Source organism: Nycticebus coucang, chromosome 12 (assembly GCF_027406575.1).
Source record: "Nycticebus coucang isolate mNycCou1 chromosome 12, mNycCou1.pri, whole genome shotgun sequence".
Classification (NCBI taxonomy): domain Eukaryota; kingdom Metazoa; phylum Chordata; class Mammalia; order Primates; family Lorisidae; genus Nycticebus; species Nycticebus coucang.
The window spans coordinates 111,498,017-111,521,193 of NC_069791.1; the positions used below are offsets into that span (position 1 = coordinate 111,498,017).

A 23,177-nucleotide genomic window follows, 5' to 3' on the forward strand; every position below is an offset into this window, starting at 1 on the left:
AGGCAGATCACTTGAGCCTGGGAGTTTGAAGTTGCACTGAGGTCTGATTCACCACTACCCTCCAGCTTGGGTGACGGAAAGACCCTCTTTTAAGAAAATGTCCCCTCCCTGGCCAGGCACAATGGCTCATGTGTAATCCTAGCACTTTGGGGGGATTGCTTGAGCAGAATTTGAGAATAACCTGAGAAGAGTGAGACCTGGTCTTTATTAAAAATACAAAAATTACCAAGGCATGGTAGCATGCCTGTAGTTTAGTCCCAGCTACTTAGGAGGCTGAGGCAAGAGGATCGCTTGCGCCCAAGAGTTTGAGGTTGCTAGGTGCTATGATGAAGCCATGGCACTCTACTCAAGGCGACAGAGTAAGACTCTGCCAAAAAAAAAAAAAAAGAAAGAAAGAAAAATTCACCTTTCAAAATGATTGCTTCACTGTGTACTCCTATCTATAGTTTTTAAAGTTTTTGTTTTGTTTTGATCAACTAGGGACTTCATCATTTTAATTCTGACGGTCAAAAGTATAAAATTCATGAGCAGGGCTTCAGCCATTCTGGAAGTTGAAGGGCTGAATCCATACCTTGCCTTTTTCAGCTTCTAAAGGCTTTATTCCTTAGCTCTGCAGCCTTCCACATCACTCCAACCTCAGCTTTTTGTCACAAGTCCTCTGAATCTGACCCTCCCACTTCCCTCCTTCCTCTATAAGCACCATTGTGATATATTGAATCCACCTGGATAATCCAATTGACTCTGCCCATCTTAAGATCCTTAACTTAGGCTTGGAGCCTGTAGCTCAAGCAGCTAAGGCACCAGCCACATACACCAGAGCTGGTGGGTTCGAATCCAACCCAGGCCTACCAAAGAACAATGACAACTACAACCAAAAATAGCTGGGCATTGTGGCGGGTGCCTGTAGTCCCAGCTTCTTGGGAGGCTGGGCAAGAGAATCACTTAAGCCCAGGAGTTGGAAGTTGCTGTGAGCTGTGACAGCATAGCACTCTACCCAGGGCGACAGCTTGAGGCTCAAAAAAAAAGAAATCCTTTTGCCACGTAGGATAACATGCTCACAAGTTCCAAGGATTAGGACATGGACTGTTATCCTCCCTGTCACAAATCAGGAGTCAGGTTTGAATTTTAGCCTTGTGATTGCAACATACATTTCCTAATTATCTATGTGTTGAGTCCATACTTGTCCTGTCCTGGACTAAATCTAAGAAACACACTAACCAACCCCATGGCCTTGCCCAAATTACATAACCTCCCTGAGCAATTCCATGTTTCTCAGTTGCAAAGTGGAGAGATGAATACCTGCCTCATGGAGACACTGTATGTAAAGTGTCTGCAGACAACCCTTTCCATTCAACCAGCACTCGGGAAATCACGCTGTTTTCGTGGTGACAAAAGGTAAACAAAATGCTGATTTAAGGAGTAATGAGACAGAGAAACAGATCCTCTAGTAAAGTGCTGGCACAAATGTAAATTTGTACAGGCTTTCTAAGAAGACACTGTGGCAATGTGATTGTAATGAAAAGCCTTATAAATGTTTGTTCCCTTTAGTCCAGTAATTGTCCATTTCCAGAAGTGTATCTTATGGCTGTGGTTATGTACAAAGATACTTAGTGAAATATTTATAGTATTTATAAACATTTATAGTTTTAGATGGGAAATAGTGGGGGGAAAAAACTAAATGTCCTCTAATAAGAGGTTATTAAGTAAGTAGGTTCCATCCAGTTAGGAAGATCTCATCAGTTCTCATATAAAAGAACTTTATAAAAGAATATTAAATACCATGTTCAGTGACAAAATTGGGGTTTAAATCAGGATTATTAATTATCTCATGTTGGTAAGAGAACTCTGATAAGTGCATGTATATGGGGGGGAAAGGACTAAATGATTTCACAATGCTAATTAGCAGTGGTTATTTCAATGTAATGCAATATCAAGTGAATTTTTTTTTGCTTACTTGTATTTTCTATTTGCTAACAATGAAAGGCAGAGGAGGATTTCAATACAGAATAATTCGTTTACTCGTCCAAGTAACAAGCATTTCTAGGTATAGAACAAATACTGTAGAAGGTGTCCCTTCTGGAAGTGGGGATGTGGCTGATGTGCAGACACCTGGTTGCACCTTTTCAAAATACCTCATGTATCCAAGACATTCGGAGCTAAACAAGAGCTTGAATTAGCAAATGATTCTGCTCATTCAATAGCCACTGCACTCCAGCTTGGGCAATGGATCAAGATTCCAGAATCTAAAATATAAAAATAAAAACAAAATTTTTTTTAAAGTTTTCCAGGCTATTTAATGAAGTTACTTGCAATGTACACATTCTTGAGTATACTCCATTGTTGTAACATTGTTTTGGAGTTTTCTGTGGTTCAGCTTAAAAGGTGTTTCTTTCCAAGGAATTGAACTTTTCTGTCAAATGCACTTGATCGAATGGGAGAATTGGGTTCATAAAACGGATTCATTGAAAACTTTATATATAAATCGTAGACATCAGTAAAGAAGTTCTTTATTCCGTCTTCTTGCTTTATGTCATGCACCATAATAAATCTCACGTGCCCGGCAGTGACAAACGCCGACACAAACCACTCATTGAATTTGTCCACAGTCTTTAAGTACATGTTGTTCGACAGCCACATGTTCTCATCCACCAGGTCGAGAGCAGCATGAGCTATGAACTGGTTTAGATGACGGTGGTCGTCTCTGGATTCCGCTTTCCCAGCTGGGAAAAACTCCATTTCAAAAACTGGATTATCATGGTGGCCCACGATTACGAAGGAGAAGCTTCCAGACATTGTCTTCGCTATATGGCTCCTGTGGCGAGATTTCGACAATGGAAAAGCACAATCCGTCCCCCCAAAATAAAAATTTTAAGGGGGATGTGGACCAAGGCAAATCTTACCCTGAGAAACAGGCGCTGCTAATTTTAGGCGCCCTCGGTGCTCTGTTATACTGACAACTAACGTTTTCAGTTTTCGATGTCCTTGGGTTTACTTCCCTTTCCGTGCTCGACGGTGGCTGGCAGTGAAGGTGTAGAGCTCCAGAGGACGTGGAACCACGAGAAAGAGGTTTGAGGCCTGCAGGAGACAGCGGCCGGTCGCGAGCTCCAGGACCTCGCGTTGAGCCTATGAATCCTCGGCTCCACTCGGCTCCTCTTCGGCTGAGTTCGCCAGAGTGTGCCTTCCGGGCTTAGCTCTCTTCGGCTTTCTTCGGAAGACTCTCCTCTCGGCCTCGGCTCCTTTTTGGCTTCGGCCGGTTTTCGTCCTCTCCGACTCGGCTTTCCTCGGCTACGTTCGGCTGCGTTCGGCTGCGCCCCGGAAGAGCTTCCATGGAGGCGGATTCGCCGGCTGGACTGACCGCCATGGCGCCGCTGCTGGAGTACGAACGGCAGCTGGTGCTGGAACTGCTGGACACCGACGGGCTGGTGGTGTGCGCCCGCGGCCTCGGCACGGACCGGCTGCTCTACCACTTCCTCCGGCTGCACTGCCACCCGGCCTGCCTGGTGCTGGTGCTCAACACGCAGCCGGCCGAGGAGGTGCGGCGGCCGCCGCCCGGCCCCAGGGGACCGCGGGCGCGGCGTGGAGCCGGGACGCGGGGTCTCTGACGGGCCTGGGCGGCTTGGAAGGGGATGCGGATGCTGCTCAGGGGCACTGAGAAGGGTGGCTGGGGTCCCTGACACTGCGCAGGGACACTGAGAAGGATAGGGGAGGAGAACAGGGTCCCGAGGAGGATGCAAGTCCCTGATACTGTGCGGTGACAGAAAGATGGGCGGGGTCCCTGAGGTTGCTAAGTTACTGAGAGGAATGGGGGGAGTCTCAGGGGTCTGTGACTGCGCTGGGAGGGCGCTGGAAGATGGTGGGGCTCTGAGAGGAGTACGGGAGTCCTTTGAGAGGATGGTGGCTGAAGGAGGATCTGGGTAGGAATAACGAGAAAGTCTCGAAGTTGGGCTTTAAGTGGGTTTGGGAAGTAGGATCCTAAAAGGCGACAGTGATGGGGATTGTCTTCCAGGGTGGTAGGAGACGTGAAGGGAGATGCCGAGGCTGGGCGAGCCCTGTAGGGAAGAGGAGGGACTGAGGAGAGAGTAATTCTCTAAGGCTGTGGGAGGAGGGCCGTAGTCAGAAGGGACTGGAAGCAGAGGATTTGGGGGAAGGTTCACCAGGTAGATGGAATGGAAATACACCTGTACTGGTGGGTGTCTGACAAGTGTGACGATCCCCTAAGTAGAGCCAGTGGCCAGGAGAATAATACCAGCTGACAAGAAAGACCACGGACTCCTCCAGCACAGGGACCCTGTTTAAGTCATCTAGGTATCCCCAGTGCTTGGCGTGAGGCCTAGGACAACACCCGGTGCCCAGTAAAAGTTGTACTGAATTGGGGGTATGAAGGGCCGAGGCACCTATGACGTGAAGTCCCTTTAGAATGGATGGGGACAGAATAGTCCAAAAACATAGAGAAGAAAATTCCCTTGTTATCTTAAAGAATATACTTGAGTGCACACCTGGCCTCCGTGGGAAGTATTTCCTAAGTAGCAGAAGTCCTTTAATCAAAGGTTTTTAAAGTTTGGTGATGAGGACCTAGTTCAAAAATTGAGCAGACAGGTTGGTTGATCAACATAAAGTGGTAACTTAGTTTGTGTATTCATTATTAAATTCATTATCACTTGAGAAGGGCAGCACATCGTTTTAAATACCTGCAACACATTAAAAAATGCCCTGTAGGGCCCCGCCTGTGGCTCGGTGGGTAGGGCGCTGGCCCCGTATATACTGAGGGTGGCCGGTTCAAACCTGGCCGCGGCCAAACTGCAACAGAAAATAGCTGGGCGTTGTGAGGGGCACCTGTAGTCCCAACTACTCGGGAGGCTGAGGCAAGAGAATCACCTGGGTCCAGGAGTTGAAGGTTGCCGTGAGCTGTGACATAACAACACTCTACCGAGGAGAACAAAGTGAGAGTCTGTCTCTACAAAAAAAAAAAAAGCCCTGTATTAAACAGCCTACTAATTACAATTTTGATTTGATTTAGGAGTATTTTATCAATCAGCTTAAGATAGAAGGAATAGAACACCTCCCTCGCCGTGTAACAAATGAAATCGCAAGTAACAATCGCTATGAAGTTTACACACAAGGTGGTGTCATATTTGCAACAAGTAGAATACTTGTGGTTGATTTCTTGACTAATAGAATACCTTCAGATTTAATTACTGGTAAGAATCTGAAATATTATTACTTGGGTGTTTTCGTTTTTGTCCCTTCTGCTACACTCTAAACTGGAACCTTCCACCTTTTATTTATTTATTTTTTGTTGTTGTTGCTGTTTGGCCGGGGCTGGGCTTGAACCTGCCACGCTTGGTATATGGGGCCGGCACCTTACTCACTGAGCCACAGGCCCCACCCTAAACTAGAACCTTCTGATGGGTACCACAGGATCTTTCTTCTCAACCTTATGTTTCCAGTTGTTACACAATGATACCTCACACATTGTAGATGCTCTGTATTTGTGAACTGGGTAAGTAATTAAACATACAATTGGCTTTTCTTTATTTTCTAATTGGCTGGAATTTGCTTTTTAGAACTTATATTTGAATGTTTATAAATAGTATTTGTATATTTCCTAAATATTTGATTTTCCTCTAAGAATATTCTTCCCAGGATTTGAAATTAAGCCAAGTAGTTGTTCAGTTATTTTGAGAAAAAAATTATTTAATTTTAGCTAGAATTAATATAAAAAATGAATTAACTTTCAATATGTGTCCTTTCAGAAACCTTTTTTTGATATCTCCAAAACTAATTTAGGGGCCCGGCTTCTGTTCCTTCCAACTTCTCTCCACTCATAGCACTGACAACACCACATTATATTTGCCAGTTTATTTGTCCATCTCACTCGCAAACTTCTTAAGCACAAAGAACAACTTGTTCTTCCCAGGTTAACTGACTGGTACATGGAAGGTACTAAACATATATTTGTTGGATGAATGTTGGAAGGACATAGTACTGTTAGGACAGTGATGGTTCAAGGTAGTCAGAGAAATAACTGAAGAGAAGAAGACTAAGTAAAGTTTTAGCAAGAAAGGAAAAGCTTATTCTACCAATTTGGACAGCAGGCTGTGCCCACACAGGTTCTATATTTTATACATAGTTACTTGGAAAATTCCTATGCTCTAGATCAGTGGTTCTCAACCTTTCTAATGCTGCGATATATTTTCATTGTTACAAAGGGGTAGCGACCCACAGGTTGAGAACCACTGCTGTAGATCAATTTCATTCCCATACATGTTTCCATAACAGTTCACATCTATTTGTCTATATTAGGCAGTCCCAGGGACATTAATTAGTCCCCTAAAACAACCAGCTCCCCAAGACAACCCACCTTCAAAGTCTCAGACCTGCAAGATCTTAATTGGCAATTAGCCTCCATTCCCACAATAGCCCAGGGCAGCCTGACACAAGGCGTCCAAAGTAACCTAACCATACCTGCCATCCACCCTACTCATGTCTAACTAACTGCCTAAAACCTAACAGTACTGTGATCTTTAATGAGCTTCAGAAGGGTAGAAGGACTGTGAAATTCATAATCCTAACATCATATCTTTTATGTTGCCCTAAACCTAGACTAACCTCAGAAAATATTTAATGAATAAATATATGAATGCTTTATATAGTTAATGGTAAACTGGTGGAAGAAAGTTCTGTTATTCTTTTGTAACATTTATAATTGTTATAAACAGTGGCATGGACCTTGCAATCAGACTCACCTGATTTTGAATTCCAGCACCCTTAATTTCCATGAGCATCAGTTTTCGCATTTCTTAAATCAAGATTACAGCGCCTCCTAGAGTTATCATAAGGATTAAGTGAGATAAAAGAAATTTCTTATAGTGCCTGGTACATAGTAAAGTCTAATGAACAATAGTGAAAAGAATATACTGGCTTTTTATAATCAATAATCTTGATGCATCATAAAGTCTTTTACTGTTTGTTGCTTTCTTACAAGTTTTTTTTTTTTTAAGTTGATAAAATTTTTAATTGTATTGACACTACCACTAGGTGTCAGTATTACTCTGTGACTTTCAGTTACAGCTCAAGCTACTAAAACGGAGAGCAATCTGAGTCCAGGCAGTATCTAAGTCTAGATTACAGGCAGTTCCTGATTAAAAGTGCCAAATTGCCTCAAATCCCGACCAATAATGAAGCTGGAGCTACTGATGTTTGGCTGAATGGAATGCAAATGAATACCGGAATTGAATTCTTTCAAATCCTTTATCCCTTGGAATCATCCACCATTCCTCTGTAAGAGTTTGCACCAAAGCTCTTACAGACCACAGGGCAATCCCTGAGGCAGGTAACCCTCTCGAAAGCACTGCATTCCCCAGCCCTAACTTCTTCATCTGTCACCACCCTTTATTACCACCACATCCTACCCTACGTTTTCCCTGTCAACCAGAACTCCTAAATAGTGGGAGAACTGAGTAAATATCTGTTCCAATTGTACTTTCAAAAAAAGCAGGACAGGAGGATGTTTTCATAGGTAAAACTGATCCTGACATCACCAGATAGAGCTCAGAACATATCTTTCAAGAAATTAAAAAAAAAAAAAGTTAAATCTTAGATTTGTGTACCCAGTGCTGTATCCCAGCTTTATATTCATTCAGTAAACATTTAACTTACTAATGGTCCCTCGTTTGGTAGGAAGAGTGCTGTAGATATATGGATAAATGAAGCAGTATAATAAACTCTGAGTAGACTGCATCTGGGTTTGAGCTCATTGCCACCAGGTAGTAGCTGTGTATGTTAGGCAAGTTTCCTGATTTCTCTATGCCTTAATTTATTCACCTGTAAATTGGGGATATTTAAGGTACCCCCTCCTGGGATTAGCTTCCAGGCACATAGTAAGCATTTTGTGATCGCTGCCTCTTGTGACAGTATTACTGTCCTCAGTCACTATTCCTGTCCTCGCAGTTCAATGGAGAAAGACGTGTAAAGAAGTAATGATAGTGCAGCATAAAATACAAAGTGTCATAGGCTTTTGTGGGACTAAAACTTCGCCCAAAACCCAGCCTGTTTATACTGGGGTTTATTTATCTATTTATTTTTTTTATTTATTTATTTTTTTTTTTTTTTGAGACAGAACCTCAAGCTGTCTCCCTGGGTAAGAGTGCCATGGCATCACAGCTCACAGCAACCTTCAACTCCTGGGCTTGAGCAATTCTCCTACCTCTGCCTCCCAAGTAGCTGGGACTATAGGTGCCCGCCACAACGCCTGACTATTTTTTGGTTGCAGCTGTCATTGTTTAGTGGGCCCGGGCTGGATTCGAACCCGCCATCTCAGGTGTATGTGGCTGGCACCTTAGCCTCTTGAGACAGACGCTGAACCTATTTATTTACTTTTTAAAAGGAGGACCTTGAGGTGGTCTTACTTAGTAGGAATGATTATGGAACCTTTGCCCCCACTTCTTGCTGGGTGACGTTGGTCAAGTTGCTTCCCTTTCTTGGCCTCATCAGAATACCTACCACATAGAATTATTTTGAGGATTAAATGAAACAAAAATCTACAAAAGCACATGACCCAGTGCCTGGGATTAGTATTAGTTTTCTTCTTCCTTCTGAGTTCCAAAATAATGACAATTGGTATTCTCAGCAAAAACATTTTCTTAAACTTCAGTTTTCTATAGAAGATCATTTTTATTATTATTAACTTTATTTAGTATTTCAACCCAGGCTAACAAAGGATAGCCCATGGAGTCCCACTGACCAGGCACAAAACATTTTCTGAGTAGTAAACTAGTTATGTAAATGTACTGGGGAGGTTATCAAAAATCCTTTGTTTACAAATTCCTAAGTAACATTATTAATTTTTACCATATTTACAAAATAATTTTCTTAGCTAAATTTTAGCTCCATCCATCTTGATCCAAAATTTAAATTTAAAAATCTGAACTGAGTTTATTGAACTACTTGTAGAATCATAAATCTTTAGAATCATTTTCCATAACCTAGAAATGATAAGAACTGGATCAAAAACATGGAAGTATATTTGTGGCAAATATGTATATATATATATATATGTATATACATATATATGTCTGTGTGTATATATGTGTGTGTGTGCATATATATATACATATATATAGTAAACAGCTGGATTTAGATTTAAAAGACTGAACTAATTAGGTTTTTTGTTCCAGAAATAATGTCTACATACTCTTATATCATCTTATACTTCTCCCTAACTTGTCACCCTATAAAGATGTATTAAACATATTTATGGGGCGGCACCCGTAGCTCAGTGGGATGCCGGCCACATACACCGAGGCTAGCAGGTTCGAACCTGGCCTGGGCCAGCTAAAACAATAATGACAACTACAATAACAATAACAAAAAATATAGCTGGGAGTTGTGGCAGGTGACTGTAGTCCCAGCTACTTGGGAGGCTGAGGCAAGAAAATCACTTAAGCCCAAGAGTTTGAGGTTGCTGTAAGCTGTGAAGCCATGGTACTCTACCCAGGGCGACAGCTTGAGACTCTGTCTCCAAAAATATATATATACGTATTATACATATATATGTATATATTTATTTCTGAAAGGTATTTATTTTAAATGAACTAATTTGCTTCTCATGATATTCTGATCCTGAAAATTGAATTAATCTAATTCAATGAGGCAGATACTGCCCAGACTTATAAAGTGCAGCTATTTTGTGTAATCCACATCTGATTCATGTATAAAAAGGGAAATTAGTGACCTACTTTGCTTTCAGAAATTCTTCTTAAAACATGCGAGACATGCCCCACCCATGGCCCTTGCTCTTTATTGTTTCCTCAACCTGGAACGCTCTTGGTCCAGATGATTATAAGGCTCACCTCCTTTTCTCCGAGCTTTACTCTGCTGTCACCTTAGTGAGGCACACCTGTCATACACAATCCCTTTCCTTCTCTGATTCATTTTTTTCTCCTCAACACTTGTAACATACTAAATACTTATTTATATTGTTTCTTGTAAATTCTGTGAGGACAAAGATTTACATCCGTTTTGTTCATGGCTATATCCCCAGCCCAGAGCAGAACCTATCCCTTCTCATGTAGGTACTCAAAAAAAATGTGATGAATGAATGTGAGTATGAAAATTACCTGTCTATTCCGTAATTGGAATTATAATTTCCTCCTCAGGCATTTTGGTCTATAGAGCCCATAGAATAATCGAGTCTTGTCAAGAAGCTTTCATCTTGCGCCTCTTTCGCCAGAAAAACAAACATGGTTTTATTAAAGCTTTCACAGATAATGCTATTGCTTTTGATACTGGTTTTTGTCATGTGGAAAGAGTGATGAGAAATCTTTTTGTGAGGAAGCTGTATCTGTGGCCCAGGTAAGTATTGTTATATGATAAATTTCTGTGAGAATGTACTGTGAAGTTTGCTGTCATTGTACTTGGTAGATGCTAGTCAGGTTCATCATAACAATCACATCATAAATATGGGGTCACCACATTTGTGATCCTTTTGGAAGTAAAGAGAGATTTGATAATTATATTTATGGTAATCCATCAAATTCATCCCAGGATAGCCAATTTGTTCTTTTCTATATACTTAATAAAACCCCCACATATACAACAGCTTTAATTGAACTACAGACTTATTAGCTAAAATTACCCTTTCCACTTTGAAAATTCCTCATCAGGGAAATAAAGCACAAAGTTGTTGAAGAATTTGTGTACATTTCTAGGAAAACCAGAAAGTTACAACCTATGCTAATATGTATTTTGGTTTCATAAGTGTTATTTTAAGAGTAATTGTATTTTTCTTTTCTTGATTATATCTTATTTTGAGGGTCAGAAAACTTCTCCTATAAATGACCAGATATTAAATAATTTAGACTCTGCAGGCTATCTGGTCTGTCACAGTTACTCAAGTCAGTTTTTGTAGCATGATAGCCGCCATAGACTGCTTACCTAAACACTGAGTGTAGCTGTGTTACAATTAAGACTATAAAAACAGGCACTGGATTTGGCCTAAATGATAGTTTGCTGACCCCTGCCGTCTTGAATAATACAATACTTCCAGTCATCGAGGTTCAAGACGTTCTTGAAAACATTGTCATTTTGCTTTCCATTTTGTTTCTTTTCAACACTTACAAAAATTATTAGATTATTAAACCAAGAGTAGAAACACATAGCTGTTGAAAATCTAGAAAATATTTGAAAAATATTTATCTCTTTAGGTTCCATGTAGCAGTAAATTCATTTTTAGAACAGCACAAACCTGAAGTCGTAGAAATTCATGTTTCTATGACCCCCGCCATGCTTGCCATACAGACTGCTATACTGGACATTTTAAATGCATGTCTCAAGGAGCTGAAATGCCATAACCCATCACTTGAAGTAGAAGATATGTCTTTAGAAAATGCTATTGGAAAACCTTTTGACAAGGTACTCTTTTTCTTTTCCTTTTTAAGCACAGTTTGTTATGCTGTAATCTTAAAGAATGCAAGTTATTTTAATATTGCACTGTTCTTAACAGGAATTTGCTGTTATTTTAGAATTAAATTGGAGGCAAATTAAAGTATAGCTCTTTGGTTTACTGGAAGGTAATAATTTGTAGTGAAATATGTGGACTGGCATAATAAAGCATAACTGACTTTTGCAGTTATACAGTAAGTGATTATCTCTTATTTTACTTATAATCAAAAAGAAGATAAATAACTTTTTGCTTTAAAATGACAAATCTGGTTATCTACAGGTATAAGAGTTTTACATAAGAATGTTTCATAATTATACGTGCATTTATGATCTCTTATGGAATAAAAAATAAGTTTGGATGAGTTTTCATTGCTGAGGAATGTGAAACTTGTTCTGTCTTAAACTTAGGTTCTGAATTGAGAAAATGGTAAGATTTTAGTTTAAGGAATTTTTATTCTAATTTTCACTATAGAAGAACATTAATACAGATACAGAAGTATCTAATATTGAATTACAGATCAAAAAAATGCTGGACAGCTCTTGTTCCCTATTTTGGTAGAATAAGTTCTTGTCTTTTTAAACTCTAAAATCAATCTCCATGTCACTGGAGATAATGTGTGGTGATTATAAAAAAGGAAAAATTGAATTTCTCATTTCTCTGATACTTAAAAAAAGTCAGCTTCCTTTGAAAGATTGATATATAAAACTAATTTTATATATTCTGTCCCTTAGTGCTTACAGTGTGTCATAAGTTAGCACATAGTGGTTTTTATTTTAAAGTCCCTCACTTTCTTATTGTTTTTTCAATTTTTTTCCTCTATACCTGAGAACAATACCTCATATTCTTTGAACAGAATATTTCTAGAAAAACAAAATATAACCTAATAATGTTTGCAATAGATTTCTGTTTATCATAACCTGGCTAGTAAAAGTGAAGACGTTGTCTTAGATATTCTTTTAGTAACCACATCTAAATACAGATACAGCTTGCGCCTTGTTGACATATTTAACCTTTTGTAGATGATTTTACAAAAGAAGCATGTGGTTTCAAAGCATCTTTCTTTACAAAAGAAGCATATGGTTTCATGTCCCAGTCTGTCTAGGGAAGTCCAATGTCTATGTCCTAGAGTAAATCATTAATAGCATATCATTCATTTTCACAAGTGTTCTAGTTTGGACAATAAGTTAAGAGTGTCATCCAAATATTACTCCTCAGTATTAAGTTTGTTAGATAAGATGGCATGCAGTGATACTGCTTTCATATCAGGCTATAAATATCTGGTAAACATCAGGTAATTCTATAATAAAAAGTTGTAGAATCAATTTGTGAAGGTAAGGAGCACAGACCTGGCTGTGAATGTGCAGGCACCTGCAGTATGTGCACACAGATGCTTCTTTGTTTTAGGTGGGTTTTGAGGGTCTTAAAAAATAATCAAACTTAGTCAATTGTTAGTTTAACAAATATTTTCCCATCATGAATCCACTTTTAAAACACTAAATAAATCTTTACACTTAGAAATTAATGTTACTTCACTTGACACTATGCAGTTGACTGGCTTGTGTTCTCTGTTCTGTGTGCCAACTGGATTCCACTTCTTTATTCATCAGGGTAGAGTTGGAGTCAAACATGGCAGGAATTAAGCACATCTGAGCTGCATGCTTTGACTCTACTCATAGAAACAAATAATTGATTATCTGATGTTTATCAAGCCTTTTCTCTCCTGATAGTAATGTCAGTAGGAACAATGATAGACTACTCTATCTGATCATAAGATTCTAGCTTTGTTTAAAATTAAGCATAATTCCTAGAATTTTATGAACTGAAATTTTCTAGCCACTTCCTTAGGGAATAATATTTTAGGTTTTCCATTGTAGTAAAATATACATAGGGCGGCACCTGTGGCTCAGAGGGGTAGGGCGCTGGCCCCATTTGCTCAAGGCGACGGGTTCAAACCCAGCCCCAGTCAAAGACTGCAAAAAAAAATGTATAGATAGATATATATAGATATAGATATACACATAACATGAAATGTACTATTTTAACAATTTTTAGGTATATAGGGAATAATTTTTTGAAAGTATGTTTTGTATGAAGAATAGTTATATGAAACATATTTTGGCAATATTAAATTTTATTCTTGTTTTAGACTGTCCGCCATTATCTGGATCCTTTGTGGCACCAGCTTGGAGCCAAGACTAAATCCCTAGTTCAAGATTTGAAGATATTACGAACATTGCTGCAGTATCTCTCTCAATATGATTGTGTCACATTTCTTAATCTTCTAGAATCTCTGAGAGCAACTGAAAAGGCTTTTGGTCAGAATTCAGGTAGAGGATAAAATTACTAATAATATTCTAGGAGCTGATCTGAATAAAGTGTTAGATTTTGGTGGGTGTTTTAGAATCGTGTGAGAATTGCTATATTCAACAATATGTTTTACTAAGATTTCAGATTATCACGGGGATGTATAAAAGGTTTTATTGATAGTTAATGTATCTGCCTACTTCTGTTGTGTATAATGATAAATATTCATATCCATTCTGGGCAAATTTATTTCTAGAAAGGACTGTGTGTAGTACAGGCAGTACCCAACTTAGAAATAAGTTCTGTTTTGGAAGTTTAGTTGTTAAGAACTTAAAAATCATTTTCCCTAAAGAAAAAGCAAGGAAGTGTGGGCTTTCATCAGCTGGATTGCCAAAGACCGAAGAGCACAAGAGATTTGTAGGGAGATACATGTCTATGACTGGCCACCATCTTGTTTTCCTACCATTATTGTGGCCTCTGTCACTATTTGATTAGACCACTGGTTTTCAAAGGATGGTCCCATGGTGGGGGGACAGTTAATACAATTAATATTTTTATTATTTCTTCGGGGAAATTCTCAACTCATAAACTATGGAAGCATGACAGTAAAACATACACTAAACCCTTTCATGACACTGGTTTGTGCCAAGACACCAGGAGTGTTAGCCCAGCAGAGCTTTCACACCATTACTAGAAATGTCAACAGTCAGAGAAGTCAAATAATGTCTTAATATTATGAGAAAAGTTTTGACATTGCAGACACTTTGAAGACATTTGAGGATCCCTAGGAGTCCATAGACTACATTTTGAAAACCCGTGGTCTAACCAAACAGTGATAGATGCCACAATAGTGGGGCAAACTGTGATTGGGAGGAAGACTAAGATGGTACTAGTTGTATAGGTAGGTTGTGTGAAATCAGAGACTGTTTGAAATTAACCATGAATTGAAGGCACTTTCTTGTTCACTTTCATACTAGGTTGGCTGTTTCTTGACTCCAGCACCTCAATGTTTATAAATGCTCGAGCAAGGGTGTATCATGTTCCAGATGCCAAAATGAATACAAAAGGCAAAATTTCTGAAAAAATGGAGATTAAAGAAGGGCAAGGTATCGTAAGGGCAAGTCTTTCCATGTGTCTTTTGCTTGGGTATTTGGTGTGGAAATACTTATCAAAATACTTTTACTTGGGTATTTGGTATGGAAATACTTATCAAAATACTTTTACTTGGGTATTTGGTGTGGAAATACTTAAGTTAAAGTGTGATCTAAAATCTCCTTCAGCCATGTGACAAGTGACAAGTTTGTGCCTGTATGTTAAATGTATGTAATGTATGCTAAAAGTATTCAGTATGGCAAGTCTTGGAACCCATTGCCTGGTGGTTCCAAATTATAAATACCAAATACCAAGTAAGAGCATACTACATGAAGGACTGTGTGTTGGTATTTTTTTTTTAACTTCAAAGTAATTACTATTTTGGGCACTTAAAGTCAGAGTGGAACATTTTAAGATTCCTTTTAATTTTTAAAGAGCATAAGTAAATATACTAGAATGACACAAACATGGGTTATATTCTAACATCTCTCTAGGAGCTATCATAAATATGACTAGCTTTTTAAGGCATAGGATAGGGGGAATGCTTACTATCTGCCCAGTTTAAAGGTCTGTTCCCAAACTTAATTGAACACATTAATTATGTGCTTGAATATTTATCAAAAAAAGTTTATTGTCTAATCTCATCCACATTCAAGATTGTAAAAATCGTGGCATTTTTAAAAATATATAAAAAGTCAAATGTCATTCTGTCCCGATTCCTTCATTTTGCATGGCAGTGTGCTCATCGTGTCACAGTAGATAGCACAGAATCAGCTCTCGTTAGTGACCCTGCGTGTAGCCTTCTATCAAGACATTGTGAAACTACGTTGATGGTTGAAGTCTCTTTCACTTAGACCTTAACTAGACATTTTTAGGAAAGCAGATTCCATCTGGCATTATAAGGAAAGCTTAAAGAAACGGGTTTATCTGATAATGCTTGGGTTATCTACTGCTTTAAAAGCCTTTGGAATACTTTATGGGTAAATACTATCCATAGAAAATGGTTATCTTTTATTTTTCTATATAGAAACAAAAAAGGAACTGGTCCTAGAGAGCAACCCAAAGTGGGAGGCACTAACTCAAGTACTGAGAGAAATTGAGGCAGAAAATAAAGAGAGTGAAGCCCTGGGCGGTCCAGGTAAGAAAAAACAAAATAACACTGTTTTCAAAATCTATCAAATGAGCCTTGATTTACTTAGCTCTTCGAAAGTAGCTCACTATTTTATTTATGAAATATAGACAAATAAGTGCCAAATGAGCACTGAAATCCTAGTGGCAACCTTGTTTCTGTTCATTTGATGTAATTTTTTCCAGGTTGAATCACTGTATATTCATGAAAGCAGGTTTTTTTACTGGTTGGGTTCTTGGGACTTCTTTTTAAAGATTGAGCTAATTCTTACACAGATAGTCTTTAAATCTGGAATCCCCAAGGAACAAGCTAAAGGTCTTCTGTTTTATATCCTTAGTAAGCTTCATTCCAAAGAAGCCTAAAGTCTTTTATGGGGTGACATTGACCTAACCCTCAAAAAGTCACAGTTTAGTGCTGTTCTCTTCAAACATGGAGTAGTTTAGCATAGTAAAATAAACCTGAACTGTGTATTTAAAATAAAACCAGAGGGAAAACAAAGCTACATTTTAAAAAAATGTGTTGAGCCTTTAAACTCTTGCAAAACAATAAAGGAATGCACACAATTTTTATGTTAGTGAGTATGCTGATGACATTATCCCAGAACTGTAAGACGTCAGGTTTTACATGCTCACTGTAGAAAAAATGAAAAGTGAAACAAATTACCCCTAGCAGCTGCTATTAACATTGACATATTTCCTTCCAGGTTTTCTGTCGCATATTTAATATTTCAGTAGTTAAAGTCATAGTATGGATATACTTTCTGGATATAGGACTAATGGGTCAAATGGTATTAACGAGGATGTATTACTGTATTGATTTACAGAAAATTTTTGTTAAGTTTCATTTCTTCTAGCAATATAAGAGCTTATGTCTTTTCCACTTAGTTACACAGGACTGGAAGCTCTCTGTATTTGTGTATTTACTCATAATTTATATGTGTATCATATACGTGCCAAAAGCATATGCACATTTTAAAGAAAAAACTATATTTAAATTATAATACTTAATATATACTGATAACAAAAGATGAATTCAAGTGTTATTTGAGTACCTCTTATAATTATAGAAGTTGTCAAAAGTGACTTGATTATTACAATTTTAATACATTTTTTTTCCTTTCTTAAAATGTTCATACATACTTTTGGCACCATCTGTACATAATATTAGCATAGATCACATATATGTATGCTACTTATACTACATGTAATAATTCTATTAATTTGATATCTTATTTTAAATTTTAAATTTTGTTATTTTGTGAGCTCAATATTTTCTCATGCTTTTTTTCTCTTTTTGAATTATCTTTGTCTCATTTGCCAATTTAGACTATATCTTCAGTTTGTATCAGCTAATCAGAAAAGATATTAACATGCATAATTGTTACATAAAGCAATTGTTTCTTTGTAATGTACAATTTTTTATTCTTTTAGAGTCAGTCTTATAGGGATTAGTCTTCTCTGCAATTTCTTTCATTGCTTTTAAATCTAAAAAATCATACATGTCTGGAGAGACAGAATAGTCACTTCTTTTTTTTTCTTAATGGTTAAACATTTAGCCTGGCTGAAATTACGTATATTTTGTTTATCTTTTCAAAAACCAACTTTCATTTTGTTGATCTTCTGAATTTCTTCTTTCAGTTTCATTTATTCCTCCTCTGGTCTTTATTATTTCTTTTCTTCTACTAATTTGAGTTGCTCTTGTTTTTCTAGCTCTTTGAGATTCATCATTAGGTTGTTTATTTGAAGTTTCTACTTTTTTGATGTAGGTGCTTATTGCTGTAGGCTTTTATTACTTCGGCTTTTGCTGTATTCTGTCAGTTTTGATGTGTTGTATTTTCATTTTTGTTTGTTTCAAGAAATTTAATTTTCTTCTTTTTTTCAAATTATTTTTTATTTGTTTTTTAATTCTTTTTTTCCAAGTATTTTTTTTTTTTAATTTTTTATTGTTGGTGATTCATTGAGGGTACAATAAGCTAGGTTACCCTAATTGCAATTGTTAGGTAAAGTCCCTCTTGCAATCATGTCTTGCCCCCATAAAGTGTGACACACACCAAGGCCCCACCCCCCTCCCTCCATCCCTCTTTCTGCTTTTCCTCCCCCCCATAACCGTAATTGTCATTAATTGTCCTCATATCAAAATTGAGTACATAGGATTCATGGTTCACCATTCTTGTGATGCTTTACTAAGAATAATGTCTTCCACTTCCATCCAGGTTAATACGAAGGATGTAAAGTCTCCATTTTTTTTAATAGCTGAATAGTATTCCATGGTATACATATACCACAGCTTGTTAATCCATTCCTGGGTTGGTGGGCATTTAGGCTGATTCCACATTTTGGCGATTGTAAATTGAGCTACAATAAACAGTCTAGTACAAGTGTCCTTATGATAAAAGGATTTTTTTCCTTCTGGGTAGATGCCCAGTAATGGGATTGCAGGATCAAATGGGAGGTCTAGCTTGAGTGCTTTGAGGTTTCTCCATACTCATACTTCCTTCCAGAAAGGTTGTACTAGTTTGCAGTCCCACCAGCAGTGTAAGAGTGTTCCCTTCTCTCCACATCCACGCCAGCATCTGCAGTTTTGAGATTTTGTGATGTGGGCCATTCTCACTGGGGTTAGATGATATCTCAGGGTGGTTTTGATTGGCATTTCTCTAATATATAGAGATGATGAACATTTTTTCATGTGTTTGTTAGCCATTGGTCTGTCATCTTTAGAGCAAGTTCTATTCATGTCTCTTGCCCATTGATATATGGGATTGTTGGCTTTTTTCATGTGGATTAATTTGAGTTCTCTATAGATCCTAGTTATCAAGCTTTTGTCTGATTGAAAATATGCAAATATCCTTTCCCATTGTGTAGGTTGTCTCTTTCCTTTGGTTATCGTCTCCTTAGCTGTACAGAAGCTTTTCAGTTTAATGAAGTCCCATTTGTTTATTTTTGTTGTTGTTGCAATTGCCATGGCAGTCTTCTTCATGAAGTCTTCCCCAGGCCAATATCTTCCAGTGTTTTTCCTATGTTTTCTTTGAGGATTTTTATTCTTTCATGCCTTAAATTTAAGTCCTTTATCCATCTTGAATCAATTTTTGTGAGTGGGGAAACCTGTGGGTCCAGTTTCAGTCTTTTACATGTAGACATCCAGTTCTCCCAACACCATTTATTGAATAGGGAATCTTTCCTCCAAGGTATGTTCTTGTTTGGTTTATCGAAGATTAGGTGGTTGTAAGATGTTAGTTTCATTTCTTGGTTTTCAATTCGATTCCAAGTGTCTATGTCTCTGTTTTTGTGCCATTACCATGCTGTCTTGAGCACTATGGCTTTGTAGTACAGACTAAAATCTGGTATGCTGATGCCCCCAGCTTTATTTTTATTACTAAGAACTGCCTAAGCTATACAGGGTTTTTTCTGGTTCCATACAAAACGCAGAATCGTTTTCTCCAAATCTTGAAAGTACGATGTTGGTATTTTGATAGGAATGGCATTGAATAGGTAGATTGCTTTGGGAAGTATAGACATTTTAACAATGTTGATTCTTCCCATCCATGAGCATGGTATGTTCTTCCATTTGTTAATATCCTCTGCTATTTCCTTTCTGAGGATTTCATAGTTTTCTTTATAGAGGTCCTTCACCTCCTTCGTTAGGTATATTCCTAGGTATTTCATTTTCTTTGAAACTATGGTGAAGGGAGTTGTGTCCTTAATTAGCTTCTCGTCTTGACTGTTATTGGTGTATACAAAGGCTACTGACTTGCGGACATTGATTTTATATCCTGAAATATTACTGTATTTTTTGATGACTTCTAGGAGTCTTGTGGTTGAGTCTTTGGGGTTCTCTAAGTATAAGATCATGTCGTCAGCAAAGAGGGAGAGTTTAACCTCCTCTGCTCCCATTTGGATTCCCTTTATTTCCTTGTCTTGCCTAATTGTATTGGCTAGAACTTCCAGCACTATGTTGACTAGTAAAGGTGACAGAGGACAACCTTGTCTGGTTCCAGTTCTAAGAGGAAAAGCTTTCAGTTTAACTCCATTCAGTAAAATATTGGCTGTGGGTTTGTCATAGATAGCTTCAATCAGTTTTAGAAATGTGCCACCTATGCCTATACTCTTCAGTGTTCTAATTAGAAAAAGATGCTGGATTTTATCAAATGCTTTTTCTGCATCTATTGAGAGAATCACGTGATCTTTATTTTTGCCTCTGTTAATATGGTGGATAACGTTTATGGACTTGCGTATGTTAAACCAGCCTTGCATCCCTGGTATGAAGCCTACTTGATCATGATGAATGACTTTTTTGATGATAAGCTGTAATCTATTGGCTAGGATTTTGTTGAGAATTTATGCATCTATATTCATGAGTGAGATTGGTCTGAAATTCTCCTTTTTGTTTGGGTCTTTTCCTGGTTTTGGTATCAGGGTGATGTTTGCTTCATAGAATGTGTTGGGGAAGAGTCCTTCTTCCTCAATTTTTTGGAATAATTTCTGCAGTACAGGAATCAGCTCTTCCTTGAAGGTTTGATAGAATTCTGGAGTGAAGCCATCTGGACCAGGGCATTTTTGGTTGGAAGATTTTTTATTGTTTCTTTGATCTCAGTGCTTGAAATTGGTCTGTTCAGGAGCTCTATTTCTTCCTGGCTAAGTCAAGGGAGAGGGTGTGATTCCAAATATTGATCCATTTCCTTCACATTATCAAATTTCTGGGCATAGAGTTTCTGGTAGTATTCGGAGATGATTTCTTATATCTCTGTGGGATCAGTTGTTATTTCCCCTTTATCATTTCTGATTGAGGTTACTAGAGATTTTACTTTTCTATTCCTCATTAGTCTGGCCAATGGTTTATCTATTTTATTTATTTTTTCAAAAAACCAACTCCTTGTTTCATTAATTTTCTGAATGATTCTTTTGTTTTCAATTTCATTGATCTCTGATTTGATTTTGGAGATTTCTTTTCTTCTACTGAGTTTAGGCATAGATTGTTCTTCTTTTTCCAATTCCATAAGATCTCTTGTGAGATTGTTGATGTGCTCTCTTTCTGTTTTTCGAATGTAGGCATATAAAGCAATGAATTTTCCTCGCAAAACTGCTTTTGCAGTATCCCACAGGTTTTGGTAGCTTGTGTCTTCATTGGTGTTATGCTCAAGGAAGTTAATGATTTCTTGTTTTATTTCTTCCTTCACCCATCTGTTTTTCAACAGAAGATTGTTTAATTTCCATGCCTTTGTGTGGGGTCTAGCGTTTTTGTTAGAGTTGAGTTCCACCTTTAGTGCCTTCTGGTCTGAGAAGATACAAGGTAAAATTTCAGTTCTTTTGATTCTGTTGATATTTGTTTTGTGTCCCAGGATATGATCAATTTTGGAGAATGTTCCATGGGGTGATGAGAAGAATGTATATTCTTTATCTTTGGGGTGGAGTGTTCTATATGCGTCTATCAAGCACAGTTGTTCTAGGGTCTCATTTAAATCTCTTATATCTTTGTTTAATTTCTGTTTAGAGGATCTTTCCAGCTCTGTAAGAGGAGTGTTAAAGTCCTCTGATTTTATGGTATTATCAGATATCATATTGCTCAGACTGAGTAAGGTCTGTTTCAAGAATCTGGGAGCATAAATTGGGTGCATAAATATTTAGAATTGAAACATCTTCTTGTTGTATTTTTCCCTTGACCAATATAAAGTGACCATCTTTGTCTTTTTTGACTTTAGTTGCTTTAAATCCACATGTATCTGAAAATAAGATTGCAACTCCTCTTTTCTTCTGAATGCCATTTGCCTGAAAAATGTTCTTGCAACCCTTGACTCAGAGTTTTAATTTGTCTTTTGAAGCCAGGTGTGTTTCTTGCAGACAGCAAATGGATGGCTTGTGTTTTTAATCCAGTCAGCCAATCTATGTCTCTTCAGTGGGGAATTCAAGCCATTAACATTTATTGAGATAATTGATAAGTGTGGTAGTATTCTATTTGTCTTATTTTGTGAGAGTCCATTGCTTAGTTTTATCTTTTGCATCAGTGTGGAGGTTAGGTTCTGTCCTTTAATTTCTGAGTTCTTACTTTGCTGCTGATCCATTGTGGTGGTCAGTGTGCAGAACAGGTTGAAGTATTTCCTGTAGAGCTGGTCTTGTTGTGGCGAATTTCCTCAATGTTTGTATATCCGTAAATGATTTGATTTCTCCGTCAATTTTGAAGCTTAGCTTAGCAGGGTACAGAATTCTGGGCTGGAAATTGTTCTGTTTAAGTAGATTAAAGGTAGATGACCATTGTCTTCTTGCTTGGAAAGTTTCATTAGAGAAGTCTGTGGTCACTCTGATGGATTTGCCCCTGTAGGTCCACTGGCGCTTACTCCTGGCAGCTTGCAGAATCTTTTCTTTTGTCTTGACTTTGGACAGGTTCATCACAATGTGTCTTGGAGAAGCTCGGTTAGAGTTGAGGCGACCTGGGGTCCAATGTCCCTCTGAAAGCAGTGTGTCAGAATCTTTGGTGATATTTGGGAAATTTTCTTTTATAATATTCTCTAGTATGGCTTCCATTCCTCTGGGGCATTCTTCTTCCCCTTCTGGAATTCCTATAACTCGTATGTTGGAATACTTCATAAAGTCCCATAATTCTGACAGTGAACGTTCTGCTTTCTCTCTCTTCTTTTCTGCCTCTTTTACTATCTGAGTTATCTCAAGAACTTTGTCTTCTACCTCTGAAATTCTTTCTTCTGCATGGTCTAACCTGTTGCTGATACTTTCCATTGCATCTTTAAGTTCCCTAATTGACTGTTTCAGTTCCTTCAGCTCTGCTATATCCTTTTTATATTCTTCATATCGTTCATCTCTTATTTGGTTCTGTTTTTGGATTTCCTTTTGGTTATTTTCCACTTTATTAGCAGTTTGCTTCATTGTTTCCATCATTTCTTTCATTGTTTTCATCATGTGTATTCTAAATTCCCTTTCTGTCATTCCTAACATTTCTTTATAGGCGGAATCCTCTAGCAGTAGCTACCTCATGGTCCCTTGGCGGGATTGTTCTGGACTGGTTCTTTATGTTGCCTGGAGTTTTCTGCTGATTCTTCCTCATGAGTGATTTCTTTTATCTGTTTCCTTGCCCTAATTTTCCTTTCACTTCCTCTTGCTCTTTAAATTCTCGTGCCTGTGGATGAAGGGTTCGGTGAGTCCTTTTGATACAGGACCAGAAGGGTGAGAAGGTTGAAGAGCAAGAAAGGGATGAAAGAAAGGA

The 23,177-nt window shown here is 37.9% G+C and overlaps 2 protein-coding genes and 1 long non-coding RNA gene across 4 annotated transcripts in view; 1 reads left to right on the forward strand and 2 right to left on the reverse strand.

The window, feature by feature from the left end:
* Positions 1-2,085: 2,085 nt before the first annotated feature.
* On the reverse strand, positions 2,086-2,807 carry LOC128560934 (trafficking protein particle complex subunit 2-like). The gene has a single exon (XM_053554585.1). The coding sequence runs from the start codon at positions 2,791-2,793 to the stop codon at positions 2,371-2,373; it is 423 nt and encodes a 140-aa protein (XP_053410560.1). The 5' UTR covers positions 2,794-2,807; the 3' UTR covers positions 2,086-2,370.
* Positions 2,808-3,185: 378 nt separating this feature from the next.
* ERCC4 (ERCC excision repair 4, endonuclease catalytic subunit) overlaps positions 3,186-23,177 on the forward strand; it is a 43,197-nt gene continuing 23,205 nt past the window's right edge. The window contains exons 1-7 of one of the 2 annotated variants that reach the window (XM_053554583.1): positions 3,186-3,533; positions 5,018-5,198; positions 10,158-10,353; positions 11,205-11,412; positions 13,590-13,770; positions 14,725-14,853; positions 15,867-15,977. In XM_053554583.1, the coding sequence (XP_053410558.1) occupies positions 3,327-3,533; positions 5,018-5,198; positions 10,158-10,353; positions 11,205-11,412; positions 13,590-13,770; positions 14,725-14,853; positions 15,867-15,977 (1,213 nt within the window). In that variant the 5' untranslated portion in view covers positions 3,186-3,326. Of the gene's footprint in view, positions 4,941-5,017; positions 5,199-10,157; positions 10,354-11,204; positions 11,413-13,589; positions 13,771-14,724; positions 14,854-15,866; positions 15,978-23,177 lie in introns of both variants that reach the window. The other variant, XM_053554584.1, reaches the window with a different exon arrangement.
* Positions 5,208-23,177, reverse strand: part of LOC128560935 (uncharacterized) — a 76,815-nt gene continuing 58,845 nt past the window's right edge. The window contains exon 3 of the long non-coding RNA XR_008373183.1: positions 5,208-6,823. This is a non-coding gene — a long non-coding RNA (uncharacterized LOC128560935). The remainder of the gene's footprint in view (positions 6,824-23,177) is intronic.

What these genes read in the sequence shown, in the direction of transcription:
- LOC128560934 (XM_053554585.1), bottom strand. Translation starts at nt 2,793, where the DNA reads ATGTCTGGAAGCTTCTCCTTCGTAATCGTGGGCCACCATGATAATCCA.